The sequence below is a fragment of the Abrus precatorius genome, unplaced genomic scaffold, assembly GCF_003935025.1.
Source record: "Abrus precatorius isolate BTA unplaced genomic scaffold, Abrus_2018 Scaffold4, whole genome shotgun sequence".
In the NCBI taxonomy this organism is placed as follows: domain Eukaryota; kingdom Viridiplantae; phylum Streptophyta; class Magnoliopsida; order Fabales; family Fabaceae; genus Abrus; species Abrus precatorius.
Window position 1 is genome coordinate 15,081,298 of NW_020874384.1, and position 24,518 is coordinate 15,105,815.

Below are 24,518 nucleotides of genomic sequence, written 5' to 3' on the forward strand. Positions count from 1 at the left end.
AATAAATTTTACACTTAATCTAATTCAACCTATTTTCTATACCTATATATGATGGGGTGAATAAAGTAATGTTTCGACATATAGCACTTAATTTCAACAAATCCATTCCGCATAAGAAGAATAAATCGTCGGTGCGCTCTAAATCATCGGAAAAGCAAGGCCATTGAGGTGCGTTCCTTCGGATATGTTCGGCGGAATATTGTTGAAACGTTTTTGTTAAGTTGTATTTAAGGATGTTAAATAAGAACCTACAAATATTAAATTATTTTCTCAGACACATTCAAATACTATGATTAAAAAAGTGATATTATCTCGTAAAAAAAGAGTGCTGTAGGAACGTTGATTTGAACAGAAAAGAAAAATGAGAATTACACAAAGTGCAGTGTTTTTACAGACACATTCTTTATTTTAAAGTCATATTTTAATGCATGGAGTTTCACATCGGACAGCAAAAGCTTTTGTTACTTTATGCCCAATGGAGGGTCCTTAGTTTTCTCTTTCTCTCTCTCTTCTCTTGCTTCTCAATCTCTTAATCACTCTTCTTCTTCTTACTCTTCACTCTTTCTGATCTGCTGATTCTTCAGGTAAAACGTTTTAATCTTCAGCTTCTAAGCTTAGCTTCCACGTTTTTGTTTTCTGTTGTTCGTTAAACCAAGAAATTGGACCCGCAATATCTGGAAACGTTCTGCCATCAATCCTGTGTGTCTATGTTTTTACCCTTTTTGCTTTCATTCTTCCAACTTTGACATGCGTCTTTGTCTTTCCCGGTAATGGTTGGAAAAATTTTCAATCTTTCTTTCTACTTTTCCATAATCCTTTCAGGGCATTAGGACAAGTGTGATCTTTTCTTTCTCTCTCTCTTTTGAAGGAGTTCTTTTTATTGAGTAGTTTGTGGTTTTTCACAGTCATTCAACTTTCTTTGTAGTCCGCGCTTAATTGTTTTCACTTGTTTTTTCTCTGTTAACTTCCATTCTGTTTTTTTTCTTCTTTAAAATGTATCTTCAAAGAATTTTTTTTCGATTATTTTTTTCCTGAAGTGTGCTTATAGGAGATTGAAGAGTATGGCTCGTCACATAAATTCTCCCTTGGCCCTCGTTTTCTCTATGTATTTTTATTGCTTGTATTTATTTTTTATTTATTTTTGAATTTTTTTCTCTTAACTCATTTCCACCGAAAAGTAATAATTGAATAATTTATGTGTATACACTGTGACCATCGTAGCAATGAATGAAGCTTGTCTTATCTTCTTATGTTTCGCTGTTTAATTTAGTATACAGATAAATTGCTTCTAACTCTCAAAGCCGTGTTGCTTACTTTGCATTATTAAACTAATTTAAATAAATAAAAAAAAACTATACTTTGGTGATTGTGGCTAATTTCATGGTTCTTGGGCGCAAAGCAAAGAAACTTTAAAAAAGGTATACTTCAATTCAATAGATTGTAGAAGTTCTGAGATGAATCATTTATTGAGGTTGTTTATAGATCAAGTGTGGCTACCTGAGTTTCAATGTACCTTTTTTTTCCCTGTTTGTTTGCTTAGATTGAAGGTTGTGGCGTGTAATGTAATATCATGGAGATTACTGAAAAACTAAGTTTGCTTTATGAACAATGTGGAATGGTGTTATTGCTTGATAGGTTATGCAAATTGGGTACTTTGGGTTGAATTGTGATGTCTCCACCAGTACTGGGCATAGGGGAGGAGGAGGGTAAAAGCAATGTCACTTTGTTGGTTTCCTCAACCACCATGGAAAGTGTGTGCCTCAAGAGCATGGAATTAAAAGAACGCAATTACATGGGATTATCGGATTGTTCTTCTGTGGATAGCTCGGTTCCGTCGTTCTCAGAAGAGAGTAAAAGTAAACTGAACCTGAAAGCCACAGAACTCAGGCTTGGGCTTCCAGGATCACAGTCTCCCGAAAGAGATTCTGATCTTTCCTTAAGAAGCTCAACTCAATTTGATGAAAAGCCTCTGTTTCCTTTGCGTCCTTCGACCGATGATCCCCATTCTACGTTGAAGATTGCTGTTTTGGGAAACAAAAGAGGGTTCTCTGATGCCATGAATGGGTTCCCAGAGGTAAACACCAATTTACTATAAGGGCGTGTACTTTTTAAAATGCTAGCTGGATCAGACACTATAAGTTTCCAATCTATCATGCAGGGGAAATTCCATGGTAATTCAGAGGCAAATCAAATACTGTCACCAAGGCCTGCTTCTAACTTGGGATTAAAACCTGGTTCTACTGTTGAGAATGTTGGGACTCAGCAAACCAAAATGAAAGAAGTAGCAACAACGAAGGTGGGGCTTGATAGGCCTCATGCTGTCAATGAAACCAGACCAGGGCTTGATGGTTCTGCAAATAATAATAGCAGTGCACCAGCAACCAAGTAAGTGGAAAGCTGGGACTGATCACATTCAGTTTGGGTTTAATTGTGGAAATTGCCTCTGATGATCCTTTTGTGGCAGGGCTCAGGTTGTAGGGTGGCCTCCTATAAGATCATTCAGGAAAAATTCATTGGCAAATAATTCAAAGAACACTGAAGAAGTTGATGGAAAAGTGGGGTCCGGTGCACTGTTCGTCAAGGTCAGTATGGATGGTGCTCCCTATTTAAGGAAAGTAGACTTGAAGAATTATTCTACATATCCAGAATTATCTTCTGCTCTAGCCAAGATGTTCAGCTGTTTTACTATAAGTAAGAAACAGTTAGTTTTATGTGAGAAAACTTAAGCTTTCGATCGTTTATGGACAGTTTGCCTGGATCCAGTTACTGCTTGTTTTGGTATGATTTCAGGTCAATGTGGATCTCATGGAAATCTGGGCAGGGAGATGCTGCTGAATGAAACCAAGCTGAAGGACCTTCTTCATGGATCGGAATATGTTCTTACATATGAGGACAAAGATTGTGATTGGATGCTTGTGGGTGATGTTCCTTGGGAGTAAGTTCTAATTCATTTATGTACATGGTTTTCCATTGACATTTCTTTAAAAGAATAAATTCCTCAGGGATAGCAAATTTATATTCGAGAAATGTATTTTCTTGTGACATTGCGTTTTTAACTCATTGGTATGTCCTGGGAAGGAAACTTGGAAGCACTGATACTTCAAAATGGTTTAATGCTTATGTATTTATTTATACTCCCCTTGGTTTTCTTTTAATTATTTTCTGATTTGTTTGTATCAATTCAAATGGGATATCATGGTGATTAGAAAAATGATGTATTTTATTGTGTCTACAATGACTAAAGTTGAGCCTAAATTTAGAACATTTTAATGTCTTATTTTAATTTAGGATTTGTGTTTTTATGCTAATATTATATTAGTTTTGTATGTTGAATCTCAGTTGCATTGTGCTCTATAATTTTTAAAATTTGTCGTATACACGTATCAGTGTTGAGTGATACCCATGTCTCGCATCTATTTGCATAATTACTAAGGCTTATTATTGAATGCAGCATGCTGAAAAATATAGGAATGGCCTATGGGTGTGGGTCTGATTCATGAATCCAATCCAATTTATGAACCCAATCAATCCAACCTGATCCAAACTAAAATGTAGGGGTTGACTGGGTATTCAAGTTAAATTGAATATTGTAACTGAATCAGGTATCATATACTTACAAACCTTGTGAACCTGAAATAAATAACTTTTCTCTCTCCCCTTTTTTCCTATTATTTGTTGCTTTATTGAACATAACGGTTGAAATTATATTGTTTTGTGAGATCCTGATTTACTTGAAATTGTAATACTGGAATTCTTATAGCCGCTCTTAGGAGAACTGTTGATTTTTGAACAACTATTTGACATGTTTAAGCCATAGTCTGATACTTTTTAAAAAGGAATATATAATATGTTTATGGGCAACTAGGTCAGTTTAATTTTATTAAGATTGAATTTTGATCTAATGGAAATTGACAAATTTTCACACAATCAACGATTTGATAACTGTTAGTGCTAGTGAAACATTGGGGTTACTCCAATAATGCGATTTCTTCTGATTTCCTGATCATAGTTTTACAATATAAAATTTACTTTCATGTACATACCTCCGTTAAATCATTCTAGAAATGAAGATAAATAATGTTCATTTCTTAGCAGACTAATATTAAAACAATGTCTCAACTCTTTGCAGGATGTTTATTGAAACATGCAGGAGGCTGAGGATCATGAAGAGTTCTGATGCCATTGGTCTAGGTTACTTTTTATCAACATCATCTCTCTTATTAGTTTAACTTGAAACAACTACTGGTCTGAAAATATTATTAGGGAAATATATTATAAGGAAAAGCAATAAAGGTAATTTTTGTGTATATAATTAAAAAACAATACACATCACATGGTTAAATAGTTTAACATTGAAGATGTGAACCAAAATTTCAAATAGCCTGGTAGTTGTTTCAATTTCAAAATTTTCAAATATCTATAATCTTGGTTATCTAATAGCTGCAAACTAGAATGCGTGAATTCTAATTTAAATTGTAGTTTGAAAACAAATAATTTCTTCCCCAAGGTTGCTTTGCATTGTGAATGTGTGATTTTTTCCTAACTGAGAAAAGAAATCTTGTTCAGAAGATATGGTTAGAGGTGAGTTATTTTTTCCATTTTCCAGTTTTAGAAAAATGCTTTAGGGATTTTAAGTCACATTGTGGCAGAAATCAGAAGATAATAATAAAATCCAAGTTGAAATCATTTTATTTCCCAATTACTTTCAACTTCTCTTTGTTTACAGTGAGTGAAAACCAAAGCAATGTCAGCAATTTTACACGGAATGTCCGTGAGTTGTTTCAGAAAGTTTTTAATCCCAGCATATCTTATCAAGTTTACTCTTTTGGCCCACTTGCAGCTAAAAAGTAAGAGCAGGAACTAGGCAGCACCACTCATTCCACTCTATTCACTGAACTGTCTATGGGATTAAAAGCTTATGGCTTATGATGTCTTGGGAGCAAAAACTGAAGGCATTTTGGATGGATAGAGTTTCGTACGAAGCTGCCTTAAAATCCTTGTATCATTTACTGTATCTTTTTAATGTTGTCATGGCGTTTATGTTTTGTAAGCTTGTTTTCAATATTGTTAAAACTTGTAATTAAAACTCCAAGACTTGACTATGGGAGTACCTATATCCTATCTACTCGAGTTCATGATGTGGTTGAAGGATCTGTATTATGTAAATTTTGCAGCGTACCTTCACAAAAGTGTGTCCTATATATGTTTGTGATAAAAAAAACCAAGTTGTATGCACTTGTACTGTTTTAATGTCATTTGCCACTTGTCACTTGTGGGTTTTTGGATTCATAGTGGAAGACTTGTAAACATTAATTTAATGCAAAAGATATAGGTCTTCTTTGGATGAAATTATAGACAAGTCCTTATAAGAAGAGAATAAAATATAAAAAATAATTTTTTTTATAAGTTAAAAATATTTTTTTAAAAAAAAGTTTTAGAATAGTTAACTTCTACAAAATATAGAAGTATAACTTTATTTTCATTTATGTAATGAGCTTTATATATTTTTTATATTATTTTTTTTCTCATACCTAAATTGGGGAATGTATCTAAGTATCAATAGTTATTAGAATTTATCCAAGATACGGAAAAAAAAAGAAGAAAGAATTCCCAACCTAGACAGAAGTTTTATTATCCTAGATTTTTAGGTCTTTACCCATGGTTTCTCACAATTTTTTCAAAGAACAAATATTGAGAAATTGTTTGGTGATGCTTTGAGGTTTGAGCCTCTGCCTTGAACTATTGAGATGTTGTCAAGACATTGGATATGGTTGTCGGGGGGGGGGGGGGGGGGTCCAGAAGCCAAGCATGTGAAGCTCTGACCAGTGCATGGACCTGCCTGTGTTGGCCTGACATTATGAACAATGTTTAGCCTATTTTGGTTCTAGATCTATGTTAACATTGAGGTTGATGGTATAGCGTGTTTCACAATTATTATTACGTCACTCTTGTTCTGCATGCTTCAACTAATTGCACTAAACTAAGTTGAATAATAATATATAGTGCCTATTTCATCCAGCATTTATGATTCGTTGGTTGTAAGAAGCAGCTAAGGTAAAATTTGAAGGTTGTATAGTTTTCTGTGATAGAGAGAATGTCGATTCGACATTTTTAGATTAAATTGCTACCATGATTCAGTGTGGTTGAAAATATGTTAAAAAAGAACATAAATTTAACCCATAAACTATAATTAGCCGTGTAAAGTACATGTGAATTCATGATCACTCAAACTGAATGGAAAAAGGACGTGCAAGCGTCTAATTAAAAGAGGGTTGTTTTAGATAAACACCTAGTTTGAGGCAAAGGGGTTATGATTAGTGGATAAATTAGGAATGCATTAACGTCCTTTCTTCTGAACTGAAGAATGAAGCAGTGGCCAGTGGGTGCATGTGATTCTCTTTGTTACGGAATCACAACCAACGGAGCATGTGCCCCTAGTCTAGTCGGTTTTGTTCATTTCATAATTATATAATGTATTGCAAAATCTTACATCTTAATATAATAATAAGGGTTGTGTTAACTTTAGTTTAGAAATAAATTTAAGCATTTATAAATATAAAAATTTCATAAAAAAAATACATAATTATTATATATCAGAACTTCAAGATCTTATTTAAATGATATTAAGTCACTTACCACTTAAACTAGCTTTTTTTAATAATTATTATATTAAAATTATAAAAATATAATAAATACATATCTTTCTAATAAAATTTTACTATTATTAACTATTTGTCTTCGGTTGTAAGAACATAAAACCCTAATAATAATATTTATCTTCTTTAAGAGTTACTCAAGTGATTAATTTCACTCATAAAAGAAGAATCGTGATATTTAAATCTAATTTTAAAAATATTATTTATATTAATTCTCTTATTCTTTTATTAACATCAAAAGACTAACATAAATTACTCTTTAAAATAAAAAATCATAAACTAAAATGACGTATCCATGCATCATTCGAAATTAAAATATAGATTTATCTTCTTGCATGGAGGTTACGTGACGTAATACACAAAGAAACATAACTCGCACATTGTCTAGCCAAACTTTTATGAACCTTTTTTTCTTCTGAGGCACGGACTTGGGCCTTTAAAGCCCCCATCCCCTATTTAGATATTTTTAAAAAGGAAAATTGTAAATGATACAAAAAACAACCTAAACTGATCTCTGCATAACAAAAACATAAAATCACTATGAAATTTAGAATACATGCAGAAGATTGATAGTATATTTAAGTTTAAATCCATGAAGGGAATTACCCTAGTGCTTGGGTTGCTCTTTTTTGGTATTGGGCTTACATGGTTAGTAACTTGGAAACAGTACTTGAGTGTGGGCCCGGTGTCAATGGGCTCTTCCTTATGGGCTTCGTCCGCTCCAAATATTCATAGTTATTTATTAAATATAATAAATTTTGTGCTTAAACGATGCTAAGATTTTACATTTTTGGACATATCGATGTATTAACATTTGCATTTAAATGATATATTAAAAGTTTTTCACTATTGTTTTGCGTGCGCAAAACTGAAAGAAATACCAAAATTTGTAAATAAAGAAAAAGTTTATCAAGAACAAAGGTTCTCGAATATCAATCTGTAGCCTCTTTTTTGTGATTTGTTTTTTTTCTGCCAAGGCCCAGTGGTGACATGAAAAGTCCAATCGGGAAATGGTGCATGTGCGTACCAAGCCAAATGGTTGTTGTCTTGTTCATCTGGCATTTCCTCTAATTTGACCAAAACTTTGCATTATCTAATGGAAAGTTAGTCCATGTTCTGACAATTAGATTTGCAAGAAAGATTTTCCAATTTTATGGGAGATTTATGTGTAATTGTCATATGCTAGTTTTTTTCGTCGTACTAGGCTTTAAGTCATTGTTTCGTTCTCTATGTATCCTCCTCTGTCTTATTATATTTCCTTCTAAAGAGAGAAAAAAATATAGAAATTTTGGTTTGAGGGTATGCCGATGCAAGAGGAGATGTGTGACAATAAGTTTTTGTGTGTTTGAATTAATTTATTTTGTCAATTTTTTTTTAAAAAAAGATTAATTATTTTTTACAGCTTTTATTAAAAAAATTGTCTAATGCCCTCTTAAAATTTAATTAAGAAAAAAAGGTTTACTCAAGTCTTATAAGAAATATTCTAATCCATGTAAGACATCTCAACAACTCTCTAGGAAGAACTTCAAAAAGATTATTTTCTTTAAGCAAATTAAAACTAATGTTTGTTTGAAGTTTAAACCCTATCAATTACACATATAAGTCACTGTTTGAGCTTTAAAACTTGAAATTTAGATTTTTTGTAGTTTTGGAAGGAACTACAATTTGCAGTTTAAATTCATTTAAGTGAAATAAAATTTGTTTAAGTGAATTTAGTAAAAAATAATTATTACTTGAGCCAAAAAATTAATTTAAGTCAAAATTGTGAAAAATTTCAAAACTTCATCATCATCTTCTTTAAATTGTAAAAAATTTGAGAAATTTTTGTTTCTCACTAATGACTATCTAGTTACTAAAGACCCTTACATATTTTATCCCACTAAATATTATAAATGTATTATTTAGTGTGCTACTTATGTTAAACATTAGTAAAGTAGAACCATTTGAAATCAGGTTAAATTGTTAAAAATGATGATAAGGATTATGAGAATGATAACTTTGAGAAATAATTGCATTACTACATATTTTGAAACACTTAAAGTTTTTGTGTTATGACCTTAAAGTGTGACCACATGATCTTACGCAAATATTTTTAAATATGTTGTCTAGTATATTACTTGTACTAAATATTAGTGATGTAGAACTATTTGGAATCAAGTTAAATTGTTGAGAATGATGATAAAGATATAATAATAATAACTTTGAGAAATTTGTTAAGAAATAGTTGTATTATTACATATTTTGAAATAATTAAGTTTTTGTTGTATGACTATAAAGAGTGACCACATGATCTTTCACAAATATTTCTCAACTTTTCTACAGTCTAGAAGGGAAGAAGATAAAATTTTAAAAATTTTCACAATTTTTGCTTAAGCGAAAATCACTTTTTAACTAAATTATTTTAAGCAAATTTTTTTAACTTAAATTAAAATTACTTTTTACTAAATTTGTTTAAGTGAATTTAAACTGCAGATTGTAATTCTCTCCAAAACTGTAGAAAATCTGGATCCTTAAACTTGTTTCAAACATGAGATAAAGTGAGAAAACATGATAAGTGAGTAAAAAATATATATAAAAATGATAAAAAAAATGTTTTATTTTCTTTTAACTAAAAAAGTATACAAAGTGAAAAACAAAAAAGTATTTTCTCATTTAGAGTTTACAAGATACTGTATATAAGATGTTTTATAAAACATAAAAATATTAAATACCAACAATGATACAAATAAATCACATGCATGTCCAAAAAAATCAAGGTATATTTATGTTTATTTCATATAATATGTTAATTACGGAAATAATTTTAATCATGCAGATAAATCATAAGATTAAAAAAAACGTTATAATACTTTCAACGAACAACGAATAATTACTTATTGTATTGTGAACACAACCGGATATTAGATTCAAATCTTGGTTTTTCCATTCAAAAGCATGTGCAACATCGGGTCATCAGTTGAGATCCTTCAAAGTAGGATATTCATATTTAACTTTTATTCTTATTTAAACAAATATAGTTGTGATAATAACAATATATATGAGATCACTTTTATTGAACTCTTTTAGCGTTTAAGAGAAAGACAAAAGTAAGACTACTCAAAGATTATAAAACTAGGAAGATGCTTATTCAATCAAACTAGAACATGATTTATGACAGATGCGATATGCACTTGATACATATGAATATTATTATTCATTTTTCTAATTTTTTATATCTTCTCAGAACCAATCAGATTATGTTGTTTTGACAATCATCCCATGTGGTTTCAAGACGGATGCAAAAACTTAAGTCAACTTGCTAATGCATGCACCATCATTATACATCCATTCACATTGTTTAATATATTTATTAACAACATCAAAATATGAACCAAAAAAAAAACATTGCCATAAATATATTTAGTGTAGCAAATTTGTCTCATAATGAAACCTGTCAACGCCTTAACAGATCAATTAAAAAATCAACAACCTATCAACTCTTGGCGATATCCAACTACTTAAATTTTTTCAGGTCTTTAAGTGTATAAATTAATTCTAAGATAACCTCTCAATTTGTTGTATTATATTACGAATAAGTTAGGCTTTCAATTCAACATGCGGTATGATTACTGTGGGCTGTAGCTTGAACGTCCATTTTCATGATTACCCATTTGGAATGAATGGTACAAATGTAGTGGTCAACTATGGACTTGGCTTGTTTGCTGCTGACTACATCTCTAGGAAGGCATGGTTCTACTTATTAAGATATGTAACCTGACACGTTCGACATTCAATATTTGACCATATAATTGATTTTATGAATGTATATTTTTTTACCAGTTTATTCCGATAGCAACTAACTAAAGATCTATGCCCATCCCTTCAATTATTCACATTGAAGCAAAAATCATGTAGAGCTTGGAGCAATTCAGCAGCACCAGGGGATGGCAAATGTTAACATCCACCCATACGTTGCTGGATAAGAAGTGATTATTATCAGGCCAGAGTAAATTTTCATCTAAAAGTTGGTGGGTGTGCAAAAATGTAGTCATAAAAGAAAGGGTGTACAAGATCAGCTAAGTCCAAAAGGGAGAGTTGTTTTATTCTGTTAATTTAAGGGCCTATTCACATCACCTATAAACTATTAATTTGGAGAGTAGTTTAGAATAGCCTTGAATTTCAACACTAGAAGGACCCCACCTCATCCTAATCTCCTTGTTTGAAAACTTTATTGAAGTGCTTATTTAAACAAATGAATAGGAGAAGGAATTATGAGAAAGGTGCAAAACAAGGCCTATGATGGTAGCCAACTATTTCTTGGACTTGCTCTACCTTCCTTGTACATTGCATGATTAAAGGAAGTTGGAGTGGTTAGAAATGGTAGTTGCAATTAAAAGTCATGAACCATGGTGATCACAGAGAAATTATTGGCATGCTATTAATTAATTGTCCACCCTCACTTTCACTACGGATTTGAATCTAAAAAGTGGATTACTTTTGACAAAGGGTCTACTCAAGTGAACTTAAAAATTACTGGTCCCTAGAGATGGAAGGCCTAAAAGCTAAAAACAGTAAGGGTGTTGTTTTTTTTATGGACAACATATAAAATGAAAACAACCTTATTTTTTGCAATTAATAACATATTACCATAAAATTTCACAAAAAAAATTTGATGGACAAAGACCCCGGTTATGCACTTTATCTGACCTTGATACTTCAAATCAGTGTTTCAAATCAGATAGTGATATAGGAAACACAACCATGCGGGGTCGTCGCTAATTTTGTGCTGTGTGTCTTCAAATCTAACCTGTAGCCAAAGCAATCCACATGACCGACCACTAATTGCAATACTGCTATGCATGTCTTTGTGGAGTAGTGTCCTACTCCTAGTGATTAGATCCTGTAACAAAACGTTTGAACCTACGTTTTAAAGCTTAAGTGTTAAGAATGGGTTTAATCACTTCTAACAAATTTCAATTGACAAAACCGTGTCCTACAACTTTTGGGCTTGTCTTTGACTACAAGTTAAACCAATGAGAAATACATAGTTCCTTGGCATGATAGCGCATGACATTAGACTAATCAGTATATGGTAGGAGATAAATTTGCAATTTCCTTCTCAAAGCTCGGTTGCAATACTCTGAAATTGATGTCACTTTGAGAACTCCTTAGGCTCTTGAGCGTGCGGCCCAGAAATTCTTTTGTGTGGAATTGACAAGCGACAACTTCCACATTAATTGAAAGATCATAACACAATATGTGGTATTATTGTCATTGCGCGAAATGGGATGGGCATTAGTATTCCCAATGTAAACGGATTTTTTGGGTTGTTGCATAGAGCTATGTAGATTCTTTATCAGTGGATTAAATACTTGATAATAACGCTACCACTGTTGCACTGTGCTTAGTTGTTCTATGCCAACACAGTAGGAACTCAAAATTTATTGGAATCACCATATCATTAGGAAAATTAATTCCACGCTCAAAAAAAGAAAAAGAAAAAGATGAGGCACCCCGTTTTCTTCAAAGGATGAAACGCATGACTACATCTATGCATTTAATGATTACAAAAATTGAAAGACCAATCACCTTAACTCCGAATTCTGAATAAAAGGTTTTTGAATTGTGTTTTGTTATTGTAATTTTGATCTAGTATATCTCTGATGAGCCCCATAGCAACGAGTTCAACGTGAACTTGAGAATGTTTATATAGAATTGGTATACGAGGGTGGTGACAAAAATGAAATATACTTGTAAAAGACATTTTAACACTCAAAATCAAATAACAACAGGGAATAGATTATATATTCAATATAATATGTTGTTAGTTATACAGTATTTGGATGTATACGAGGATAACCATTGAATACTTTAGTACCTTTGTGATTATGAGAGTAATTCAAGGTTATTGTCTTATAAATGTCATGGACTGTATTGCCTTCATAATTGTCGACGTTATTCACAGTTATGATCTTCTGTGAAGAGCAGATATAAAATATTAGATGTATAGAACTGCCCAACACGGAAATGAGATGTAGTGCTGTAGAATGAGCCTAGTTGATTATCCAAGATAGCATTTTTGCATGGGTTGAAAGATGAAACAAATGCAAGTGAATGTGACATGAAGAAAACTATAGCAAGGCAATTCACATATACGAGGGAAGGGACGCGAATATGTCAAAGCAGAAAATGCATGTCGACCCTTGATGACTTTGGAATTATGATTGTACTTAATTAGCTGCATTATGTCACAATTTACAAACATGCTTTGATAATTTGATCGGGTGTACCGTTACGTGTGCTTATATCAACCTAGCAAAATTGAGGACCCAACAAGCAGAGTCACATCCTCTTGGATAAAGTATCCGAGTATGCTTGTTCAGTGGGTAAAATACAAAAATGGCTTTCATCTCTATACTCCAGTAGTACAGAATCTCTATCGTTGATCTTAAGTCCAATGAAATTTCCTGCATTGTCCAATCATACATGCGGGGCCATTGATATTGTTCAGGGTCCCATCCCTATGATCTGTGTAGACCATTTTAAAAATACAAGGGGGTAGGGGGGGCCATGCCTCTTATTAAAACTAGTGAACAAAATTTGTAAGAGAACCTATCAAAACAAAAGTAAAAATAAGAGGAGAATTTCAATTTTACATATGAACGATGATTCTTAGAATCTTTTGTGTATTTGTTTTATAGGGTTGCAAAACAATCAATTTTGAATTCATTTAATTTTGCAAACTTGGATTTGACTAAAAAGTGGTTCACAGTGAAATATTTCATCTTTGTATACTCATACTAACATTTTTTTAAGTTAAAAAAATTACGGTGAATAATGACTCTTGTCATTTTAAGAACCGGACAAATTACTCTTTTCATTAATAGGGTTACTTACAAGTTGGGTTTAGCACAGAAAATCACATAAAAATAAAACTAGTTAGATTAGGTCAGTTTTAATTGATTTTGAGCTTATAATCCGAATAGAACTAACTTGACAAAAAAAAAAAAAAAGAGGTTGGATTGAGTTGACTAATGAAGTCTATTAAAAGACAAAAATTAAAAAGTTTTACACTTAAAATGATTTATTATTTTTAAAATTAGTTTTCATTATTTTACCTAAAGTTGGTAGAGTATGCTCAACTTTGAACACTGATAGTCAATGAGAACTTACAACACCATTACATATTATTACCTTTCGATGAAGTACTCTTATTTTAAATTTATTTAACTGCGTGACTTAGTTTTTAAATTTTTAAAATTTATTCCGTTTTAATCCTTAAAAACATCACAAAAATCAAGTACTAAATTACTAATTAGGTGAAGTTTCAAAGACCAATATATCATTGTACTCAATTCATTATTTTCTGTTTAAATATTTCGCACATGCCCAATTAGTGGGAAAACAGTGAGTATGATTGATTTAATCGAAATATTTAGGTGTAATTTTTTAAGTAAATGTCCCTTCCCTTTGTGGCTTCCATCTCCTCAATCTTTCAGTGAGAATCCCTAAACCCCATGGCCATTGGTAAGATCAACCTACATGATCCCCCAAAAAATTTAAAAGACAAATTAAGGTATAGGCAATAGATGTAAGGAATGTGGCCTCGTCTTTTCATCCTAAAACCTCACCTATCAATGTGAAGTTGGAGCAGGATACGACACCAAATGATTAAGACATTAAGTCAATAGATTAAAGTTTGGGTAATGTACGAAGGCTAGGCGGGGCCTAAATCGGTGGTTGCCGGCATTAGAACCGATTAAAAACGATTGGGTTCCGCATGTTGGAAACACGACATGCGTCCCTCTTCGCCAACGATCACTTCACATAACCCAATAACTCTGGTGAAAATTTTGTCTCTTTCCTTCATTATCATCCTTTCGTCTATTTCTTTTTTCAATTTCGAGGATGCCTTGAAATTTTGTTAGTGTTATGAAATGTTGGCAACGATGGTTTACAATATTTCGATGATCTTCTTACAGTTGTATTCTTATAAGAAATATTTTAACACCTAAATAAATGAAAATTTAGCTAAAATAAGACTAAAGTTATAACTTATCTGGAGTAAATGATTCATTTATTATATATAAGTTTAATTAGTACTTAAAGTTATAATCGAAGTTGAGACAAGTGTAACTGGTGATCCATCTAAGGTAAATAGATAGTTTGTGACTAAGTAAGATTTGTAACCATAGTTAGTGGGGAGATTAGTGCATCAACCCTCACGGTGGATCTAGGCATAATGGGGATGGCAAAGTTGAAGTCGATTATTTGACTCCGGGTCATAAATAAATATCTTTTATTATTTTATAAAAAAGAAATGGCTCTTTAAAAGGGTTTTGATTAACATTTTTCTTTTATCTTAATTTTAAGTAGAAAGCCACTCTATCCTAATTTACAAACGAATGGAAGACTGCAGTTTGGTAACGTGTAAATACTGGCGTTGATATGCAGTGGACTAAAAAAACTCAGCACATGACATCTGAACTTTTATTTTATTTTATGTTTTAAGTATCTTTATTGTAAGTTTTTTTTTTTTAATTATCATAAAACTGGTAGTGGTATCAGCCATTTGGATCTTTCACCGATGTAAGTGGGAAAGTGATAATGCACGGAGTGAAATTTATAAAAGCAATCTCTTTCGTTCATAATATTATATACTTTTGTTTCTTCCGTTGATATTTTGAAGGCATGTTCAATGAAATCAGCATATCAGATTGTATCTTGTTTTGAGGAGTACAACTTCCTCTAAAATCAAAGCAAGAATTAGAATTTTTCAGAACAATAGTGATATTTTCAGAACTCATCAAAGGATGTAAATTAGGTGTAAAAAGGAGAGATAATAATAATAATAATATATAAAATAAAGTGAGATGTAAAATTATTATTCAAAAAGAGTACTTGATGAAAGAAAATAAAGAGCTTCGTCATTGCACATGACAGTTTGCGTAAACTCATTAAAATAATAACTGTTTTGGTGCTTGATTGGTCATTATTATTATACTTTATGTTGATTTTTTTAAATATGTGTATATACACAATAAAAAATTTTAATATAAGTTTATAGATACACAATAATAAATAATTATTTTTAAAAAATATACATTTAATAATTGCATTGAATATTATTCTATATTTTTTTAAAAAGTTATTATATATATTTACAAATATTTTATTTTATATCCTTAAAATCTGATTAAAAAAAAACCGTTATTGCAGTTCCCAACCCAAAAATGCGTGGTTGTTATGGATTGTGTGTAATAAACAAGTTCAGGGCATGTGACCCAATATTGACAACATCTCAACAAACCAGCCAGAAAGAAAGGTTTTCAATTCAAAACCTATGTTATTACAGTACCTTTTAATATCGATGATATATTTAATTTTTCCAAAGCTTAATTAATATTTTCCCTTATCTTTTCCAAACTCATATTGAATGCGATTTTACCAACCAATTAGTGTAATTAAAACCCAAACTAGAACAGATAATACGTACCACCGATTTCAGTACGAATATTGTCATGGGTGTTTTTATTATTCGGCAAATGACTAGCCAGCTACCAAATTATCAATTTTCATGCTTAATAAAAAAAATTGTTAAACTTAGTTTTTAAGATTAAAGATAAGCAGTTAATAATAGTAAAATTTTATTAAAAAAAGTATTTAATATGTTTTTATAATTTCAATATAATAACTGTATTTTTTTTATAAAATTTTTTTTATTTGTGAATCTTTAAACTCAACCTTAATAATTAAGATTAACAAAACTCATAAAAAATGGTTTGTAATATACTTGCTCATAAATTTAATTACTAGCAAGCATTTCAGTGCTTCCCAAGTCCAAACCGCTAACAGTTATATAATTACTCTTTAAACCGTGTCTGAGGATAATTTTCTTTCAAGCCATTATAATTATGTGCTAGACAATGAATTTTATATTACAAAGATGAAGTGGCTTTGATGAAAAAATATCACATAACTTTGCGGATGGAGTAAGCCAAAAGCATCCCTTTAATTATTACACAATTTCAATCTGCAAATTGCAGGTAAATTATTCAATATCTACCAAGAAAAAAAAATGGCAAACTTGGAGTTTGCAAATGGATGGGATTCAGATCTCTACCATCCTTCACAGCCTACGAAAAATGTGAAACAATCATTTTCTTAATTATATGCATTCTCTAAGTAGGGGCAACTGGACGCAGCCTGCGTTCTCTGATAAAGATCTGTAAGTGGGTCCAATTTCCATAATGCAACTAATAATTTTCTTTTAATTAGGACTGGGAGTAACATCTTTGTTTTTTATTTTGTGTTTAACCTGCAAATCTTGACTATCGTGCCACATGTTAATCATTGGCACGAATCATACCCTCGTTAATTACAGTAGCATCTCTTATTTCTGATTTGGATTTGAAAAAAAACGCTGATAACTAAAGTTAAACTACTGAAGAAGGTGTTTCGGATCCTATGATATCCAAATTTTTTAAATAACCCGCTGTTAGTCAAAAAGGTACATGGTGTTTGGTCATGTTACTCTATCATTTAGTATTAGTTATTCTCGTTAATTAATACCCGCGAAATTAAAATATTCCATTAATTATTGCGGATTATTATATACTTATGTCTCTGAAAGCGCCCCGTTCAACTGTAACATTATCATTTGGTACGTGGCTATAGACAAAAGCAGATGCATTTGTCTAAACATCTACAGTTTAAATAATTATAAAAGATAAAGTATTCTGAACATGTACACACAATACAATTTGGGATAATTGCCAAGATCATTTCATAGAATGCTTTGAGAGCTGAACATGTACAATTTTTACAATTAACTAAATTAACACATATGTTATGGAAACACACTCATGCCTTTGATTTTTACTAGAAAAGGGCATTTGATATATATTTTTGTTCTGATTTGGGTCCTCAATAGGTATGTATATTGGATGCTAATGGCTCTAATACAATTGTTGAAAAAATAATTTTGCGGAATGATAGCTGAAAGACTTTGCAAAGTATTGCGTGAAACATTTCTTCTGGTAGGACATTTTAGCTTTTGTTTGGATCTCGAGAAAGAAGAAGTCGCTTTAGAAGGAAAGGGTCTCAAAACTTTCCATGTATGAAGACAAAGAGAATCCTCAATTTCCTTCATTCCTTAAAATTCTTTTCGAGCAAAGTCAACAAATTTGACGAAAATGTATGAGTGCTACCACATGGTATTACAGTTGCGCATAACTCGTCCAACTTGGAGGCCATAACCTACTCACATGAGAGTGTTTTACATGCATAGATTGAAAAAAAAAAAATACAGATAAAAATAAAATAAAATTAACTTATGTTGATTTATACTGTAAACAATTTTATATAATTATTACATTCTTAATTATCTATTTTGTTTAATTTTGCCAACAATACCTATAATTGCAGTAATGTCAAGTTAATCTTTCTCTTTTTATCTGTTAGACCATTACGAAATGAACAATCATAAAGGGACTAACATAGAAGGAGAAAACTAAGACATTCACCAAGCAAACAACAAAGTCACAAGATTTGACATTAAATGAAGCAAATATGGACAACAAAGCTCGATATCTAACAATTCAGCAAATTATTGAGGGCAGGTGTGGGGAAGTTCGAAAAAATAAAATAAAAAAAACCACCGCAGCTAAAGTTATATTATATTCGTTAACTATGATACATATTTATAAGTTGTCTCGATATATCACTTGTTCTTATTTTCAGTAGAGTTATTATTTTTTATAATTAATTATTTATATTTTTAATATTAAAATTGATTGAAAATGGTATGTGAATTTTATTTTTGTTATTACATGGTTAAGTTAAAAATATTTTTTAAGAATGTTATTATTATAATTAATTTTATTGTATATATAATTGTTTTAAAAACTCATAAAATTATAATTTTTAATTATTAAAAAATATTTTTTAACTAATAATAAAATATGTTAATAGAATGAGGTTTAATTTAACCACAATTGAGATTATATTCTTCTTCAAATTATCTCGAAGGGGCATAATTTCTGCCTTTAGCATGGTAATAACGGTAATCAATGTAGCTTTACGTAGCCATTAATTATAAACTTTACTTGTTTATTTTGAAAAAATATACAAAATGACTTAATGATAAATATGTTTTAACAACATAGAATTGATAAAATTAACGAACAAAAAGAATAATAAAGACCTGCTCTAGTAGAAAAATTGCTTGAATGGAAATAATATAATATATTATTCATAAAAATTATTACTTTTGAATTATTTAATTATGGGAGACATATATAATAAGTGGTCAATCTTAGTCATATGTATAATCATATATAAATAGTTAATATTATTTTATTTTTAAAATTATGTTAACTTTGACGTTTAATATTGAATTTAAATATTTAAAAATAAAAGTATTAAAAATTTATATATTTTATAAAAATTATAAATGTAAATTTAATAAAATTATACTAGAATTTATGGTATTGAAAATGAAAATGTTGATTAGATTATTTATGGTATTGAATGTTGAGAAACGCGAAATCACAGCGAATGAAATCCCTTCTATATAAGGAAGAACACAGAAGGACCTCGGTACTCACAAGCATGAAGTGTGATGTGCATGCATTAATTTTGTTGACCATATCATGCGCAAGTGCCCACCACCGGATCTTTGATGATATGCATATCTTTTACTTCAAATTAATGCCACACTGCTTTTGTTCGCTAGTCAATCTCCTATACTGCTACTACCATATCTCTATAAAGCAACCAGATTTTAGATGGATCAGTTTTGTTTTATTTTTTTATTTTTAAAGTTCATCTTAAGTATTTAAAATAATATTTTTATTTTTATTCATGATTTTTCATCTAGGACTAAAATTAACTTTTTTTTTAATGTGTCATCTACAATATACAAAACAATATTAAAGACATAAAGTGCTTCTTTCAAATATTATTAAATTCTTAAATATAGTTTTAATAACTAAGGTTACTATATTTTTCATAGTAATAACAGTTACTTTAAAAGTCATTCATACCGTTATGTTCAAATAGCTGATAATGTAAAAAAATTGGACTCTAATTTTTTACCTAAACTAGAGAAAGAACAAAAATATTGTTTATAAGCGCTTTGAAGGTTTAATGAAAGAATTATTTCATAAAAAACTATATAAGTCATGCTCAAGCATATAAAAAAAATATAAGAAGCATGCCTTGATAACATTATTTAGTAATATTTTTTAGTTAATGTCTTGGAAGTATTGATTCGTATTTGACACTTTTTATTGGAAGTAGACGTAGTTTTACCCTTTTTATTGGTTTGAAATAATTTATCATTAAAAATTATTAATCATTTTTTAACAATATTTTTATTTGTTAAAGATAATTGTTATCAATTAATCATTACAATAACATAATTAAATAATAGTATGTTTAAGCAAATAGCGAATTATGTGTTTAATCATGTTCCGATCTTTACAATGGTAATGTTTATCACATAAAAGTGAACCTACATGTATTTGCTTTGTTCAAAGTTCGTTGTTTTAAGTATATGGTTTGAATTATAATCTGTTCAGTTTAAACATCAGTTTGATTAGAAAAATCTAAGTTTTCTCTATAAAAAATGTATTTGAGGAAAACGTAAATTAGTTTAATTTAAATAAAATATTAGGTTTTCAGGCATAATTTGAGTAGAAGTAAGAAATATCAATCTTTGGTCGGCAAAATATGATTTACAATGTTAAAGATGGCGGTTACCGACTTCCTTCTTTCCTTTTAAAAAAAGAATTAGAAAGAAAATGCATCTTTGCATCGATTCCATTCACTAGGGTAAGCACCGCAAGAGATGCAGTGTTCATTATCACCACGGGACAACAACATGCTCTTTGATGTTGACTACCAGTTTCAACTCTTTAATGTTCAATCAATAATAGTTATTCATCATGAAAATTATCTCACTTTCGTACAATTGTAATTTATCTCTAAACAAATGATAATAATACAACTGAAGAAAATCCAGAAACAAAATAAAAATAGTTAGAACTTAATTTATTAAAAAAAATCATCCATACTACATAACGATTTAACTTCAAACATGCAGCCATTAAAAGAGTTTCTAAGATGAAGTCCAAAGTAATGTGTAATTCATTGATCCTTCAGATTTAAGAATGTGAGAGTGGGAAGCCACGATGCGTCCTTTTTCGCAGGTGTGTGTCCGGCACAGCAATTCACGTGCAGTGAATAATCGAATGGTTACTGTTGATTCATGGGACTGTACATGGATTCCTAGTTATTATTGCGCTTAATTTTCCCTTTTATTTTCTATACTTTAATTTTTATATATATTTTAGTTTATTTAATATTAATTAAAAATATATTATTTTTGAAATTTTGTAATAAATATTTTTTTCACATTTAATTTTCTTAATTTATCAATTAGTCAAATTAAGCCTCACGTAAAATTCACTTTAACAGTATATAAAAATATAACTTATTCATGATTTCTAGAAATTAATAAAATATTTAAAAATAAATAACAAACAATTCACATTTAGTATTATTATAAATTACATAAATAAAAGTTTAATTATAATTAAAATAACATGAAAAATATCAAATTATACTTAACTTTTGTCATATTAATAACTTTTATTAAAAGTTAACTAATATCCTGAAAATACTAATTAAAAATTTTAATGTTTTCATTATTTAATGTCAGCATAGTCATTCTTTGATGTTTTCATTATTTCTTTCGCTAACAAGATCGTGATCCATCTGTTAAGAATAGAAAAAAAAATATTATTATATTCTTCATTTTGACATTAATGTTATTTTGTTGTTTATAAATTTAAAATATATTTACAATCGACTAAATTTATTCAAATTTTTTATCTTTCCTTTGGTTAATTTTTGGGTCCATTCCCGTGCTAAATTGTCATCTCCAAAGCTAAGAAATAAAAAGGAAAAATAAAAAGTGAAGCTAAAATTTTACAGAGGGGTTGAGTGTTGTCTCCCCAAACATGGGCAGAGAGCAAAAAATTGGTTTAAACACGAGCTAAACCTACCTAACTTTTTAGGTAGCCTCGTAGCCATCCTTAAAAAAAGCCAGGAGAACATAAAGTGAAATTTTCATTCTGCACGGAATCGTTTAATATCTACTGTGGATAACCTTTTTAAAGATAATTTTTCTTTATTTTTTATAGTTTTTATTAGCTTTAAAATTTGACTCTCAGTAACATTTTCATTGTATATACTATCTTTCATTTTATTTATTTATTCTTAATAGTATTGATTTCTAAATCTTATTCATAATATACACTGATTATATTATAAATAAGATCATCATAAATATAAATATTCAAATAAGAAAGACTGCATATACAAAAGTTCTACCATAAAAAGAAAAAAGGGACTTTGTGTAAGCTACCGAATTTAAATAATTATTTTGATAACAATTATTTGAAAAAGTAACAAGTAACACGCATCAAAATTTAATAGACATTTTTTAAATCACTTAAAAGTAATAAATACTTTTAAGTCTACAATTACAATATGTTGAATTTTTCTATAATATTTTGCATTCTAATTTTCAATCATTGTTCTCAAGGTTTCCTGTTATTTGTATTTCAATCATTGTAACACCTTGCGAATAATTTAAAATATTTTAATATAATAATTTTTTAGTTTAATTTAATATATTAAAATATTGAATTTTATATACTTTTAAAATATCGAATACATTTATTTATATATATAACATTTTATTAAATATTTACATATAGAAAACAATGGTCAATTAAAAAAAATTGCAAACATGGTTCGTATATTATTTAAAATAATTAATAAAATATTGATTAATCTATACAACATAAAAGTAATAATTTTTTCTAAATTATTAAAATATTTAAACTAATATCTTTTACAAATTGTTTTAATATAATAAAAGTGCTTCATTTCTGAAATGAGTTGACAATTAATTGACATTTGACAAGTTGTTTTTCTGCTATGCAATGCACGAACACGGATACATGAAAACGTCATCACCTTTAGATGGCGAACTGCGTTCAGGCTTGCACCCTAAACCGAGCGTGTCGAAATTATTGACTCTTTGATGACACTTCCAGTCAAATCTCTCTCTCTCTCTGTTATGTGCTTTTGGGAAGGTACCAAACCCTATGAGCCTGTGACTTCTACGCCTCGTTTTCCTAGCTTTAAGAAATCTACCCCTAGTGGTTGAATTTGGTGGCTTTGCATTTGTCAAGAACAATCCTCTACCCACTCCCCAGTTTTTTATTCTTCAAATAATACAATTATTGCATAATCTATGTCATTAGTCTTGGGTCGTACGAAGGCCAAGAACGCATAGAGTAGAGAAGCACAGCCAGGGTATGTGCAGATGGGATGTACAATGGTTGTGCAAAGGGCATCAACAACTTAAGAGTATGAAATTCTTTCATTCATGTGTGTTAATGTATCACGAGTAATCATACAAGTAGGATTAAAAATTGCACCCAGTTCAAAACTTCTAAATTATTGAGCAGTAAAATTTTATTATTTTTATTCAATGAGGCTTTTTTTGTTTACATTTAACTCTAGAATAATATATTATGAACGATAAAATTTAATAAATTTAATTAAAAAACTTTTAAATTTCATTTAAACTTATAAAACACTATAAAATATGATTAAAATATAATGTTTTATAAATTTAACATGCATTGAATTTAATCAAATTGAGTCTGAAGTGTCTTGAATTTTAAAATTTAAAAGTTGAAACTCTATTATTTTATGGCCGAATTTAGCTCCCTTTGTAGGGTCAGTTTGGGAGGGGGGACTTTCTGCATGGGTCTCCAAACTACTGACACGGCAAGAAAGGACGGGTCATGTGTATGTCTGATGAGTGAGTCTTTTATATTGTAGTAGTATTTCTGAGTCTTTTTATGGCAATTAATGTTTTCACATTTATGGAGTCCAATCTACGCTATTCAATACTCCGGTTGAGACAGGGAGAGACATGCATGGAACAGTAGTAGTAATCCAAAGCTGACCTAACTGACATGCATCATGTTTTACTGTTTATGAAAATTACCACACTGTAATCCGAGGTTAATGTCAGGGTAAAATTTGGAGTTGTACATGTACTTATAGCAAAGTTTACGAGCAGAGAGTGTACATGGCATGCATGGTCACATTCAGTAGTAAAAAAGCGAAATTTGAAGTGGCATAAACTGAATACCTCCACAGTCTCTCACATGTGTGTTAGTTGAATGATGACGATGTGACGAATCAAACGGCTAACAATGGATCAGTAGTGGGACTTGAAGTACGTAGGAGTGTACAGGGTATTTTGAAGTTAACCTGTGTGATCTGTGAATGAAACTGTTGAAGTGATACAGTGGGTGCACCGGGGAATCAAATCAAATGGGTATCAGACTTGAGAAGTGTGAGGCACGTGTCGATCTGGATGTGTCACAATGTAATGTGCATGGGAGCTGCACACCAGGCGTCATGTTATCCATTTTGATATAATCTTGCAGTCTCACGAATCGGTGATGAAAAGATGTGGATCAATCGTGATCATCAATTTTTTCTTAAATTATAAATATCCGATGATGATGAATTATCAGGCTATGCGTTCAGGCAGCTCCTGCTTGCTAAGCAAAAAATATACCTCCTTTTTAATGTTTTATTAACGACACATTATATATATATATATATATATAACATTAAATATTTTTTTATTCAAATTTATTTTTATTATATGTGTTTTACTTATATAACAATATTTTTAAAAAATATCCACCAAAATATGTTATTTATGATAAAAATTAAAATTGTATGCCACTTGATTTTTTTTAACCTACTAAGTCTATTTTA

General features: G+C 30.2%; 1 protein-coding gene across 2 annotated transcripts; it reads left to right on the forward strand.

The window, feature by feature from the left end:
• Positions 1 to 437: 437 nt before the first annotated feature.
• LOC113864652 (auxin-responsive protein IAA9-like) lies at positions 438 to 24,081 on the forward strand. 2 transcript variants are annotated; one of them, XR_003504894.1, is made up of 8 exons: positions 438 to 584; positions 1,636 to 2,074; positions 2,159 to 2,385; positions 2,465 to 2,691; positions 2,791 to 2,935; positions 4,130 to 4,191; positions 4,841 to 4,929; positions 24,047 to 24,081. XR_003504894.1 is itself a non-coding variant. In XM_027498617.1 (7 exons), the coding sequence occupies exons 2-7, from the start codon at positions 1,670 to 1,672 to the stop codon at positions 4,849 to 4,851; spliced, it is 1,077 nt and encodes a 358-aa protein (XP_027354418.1). In that variant the 5' UTR covers positions 438 to 584; positions 1,636 to 1,669; the 3' UTR covers positions 4,852 to 5,284. The 2 variants fall into 2 exon arrangements, 1 of the variants encoding a protein (XP_027354418.1); XM_027498617.1 differs by lacking the exon at positions 24,047 to 24,081 and having other exon boundaries at positions 4,841 to 5,284.
• Positions 24,082 to 24,518: the final 437 nt, after the last annotated feature.

Coding starts and splice junctions, on each gene's coding strand:
- LOC113864652 (XM_027498617.1), top strand. CDS start 1,670: ATGTCTCCACCAGTACTGGGCATAGGGGAGGAGGAGGGTAAAAGCAAT. Junction 2,075..2,158: donor CCATGAATGGGTTCCCAGAG/GTAAACACCAAT, acceptor TCTATCATGCAG/GGGAAATTCCATGGTAATTC. Junction 2,386..2,464: donor AGCAGTGCACCAGCAACCAA/GTAAGTGGAAAG, acceptor CTTTTGTGGCAG/GGCTCAGGTTGTAGGGTGGC.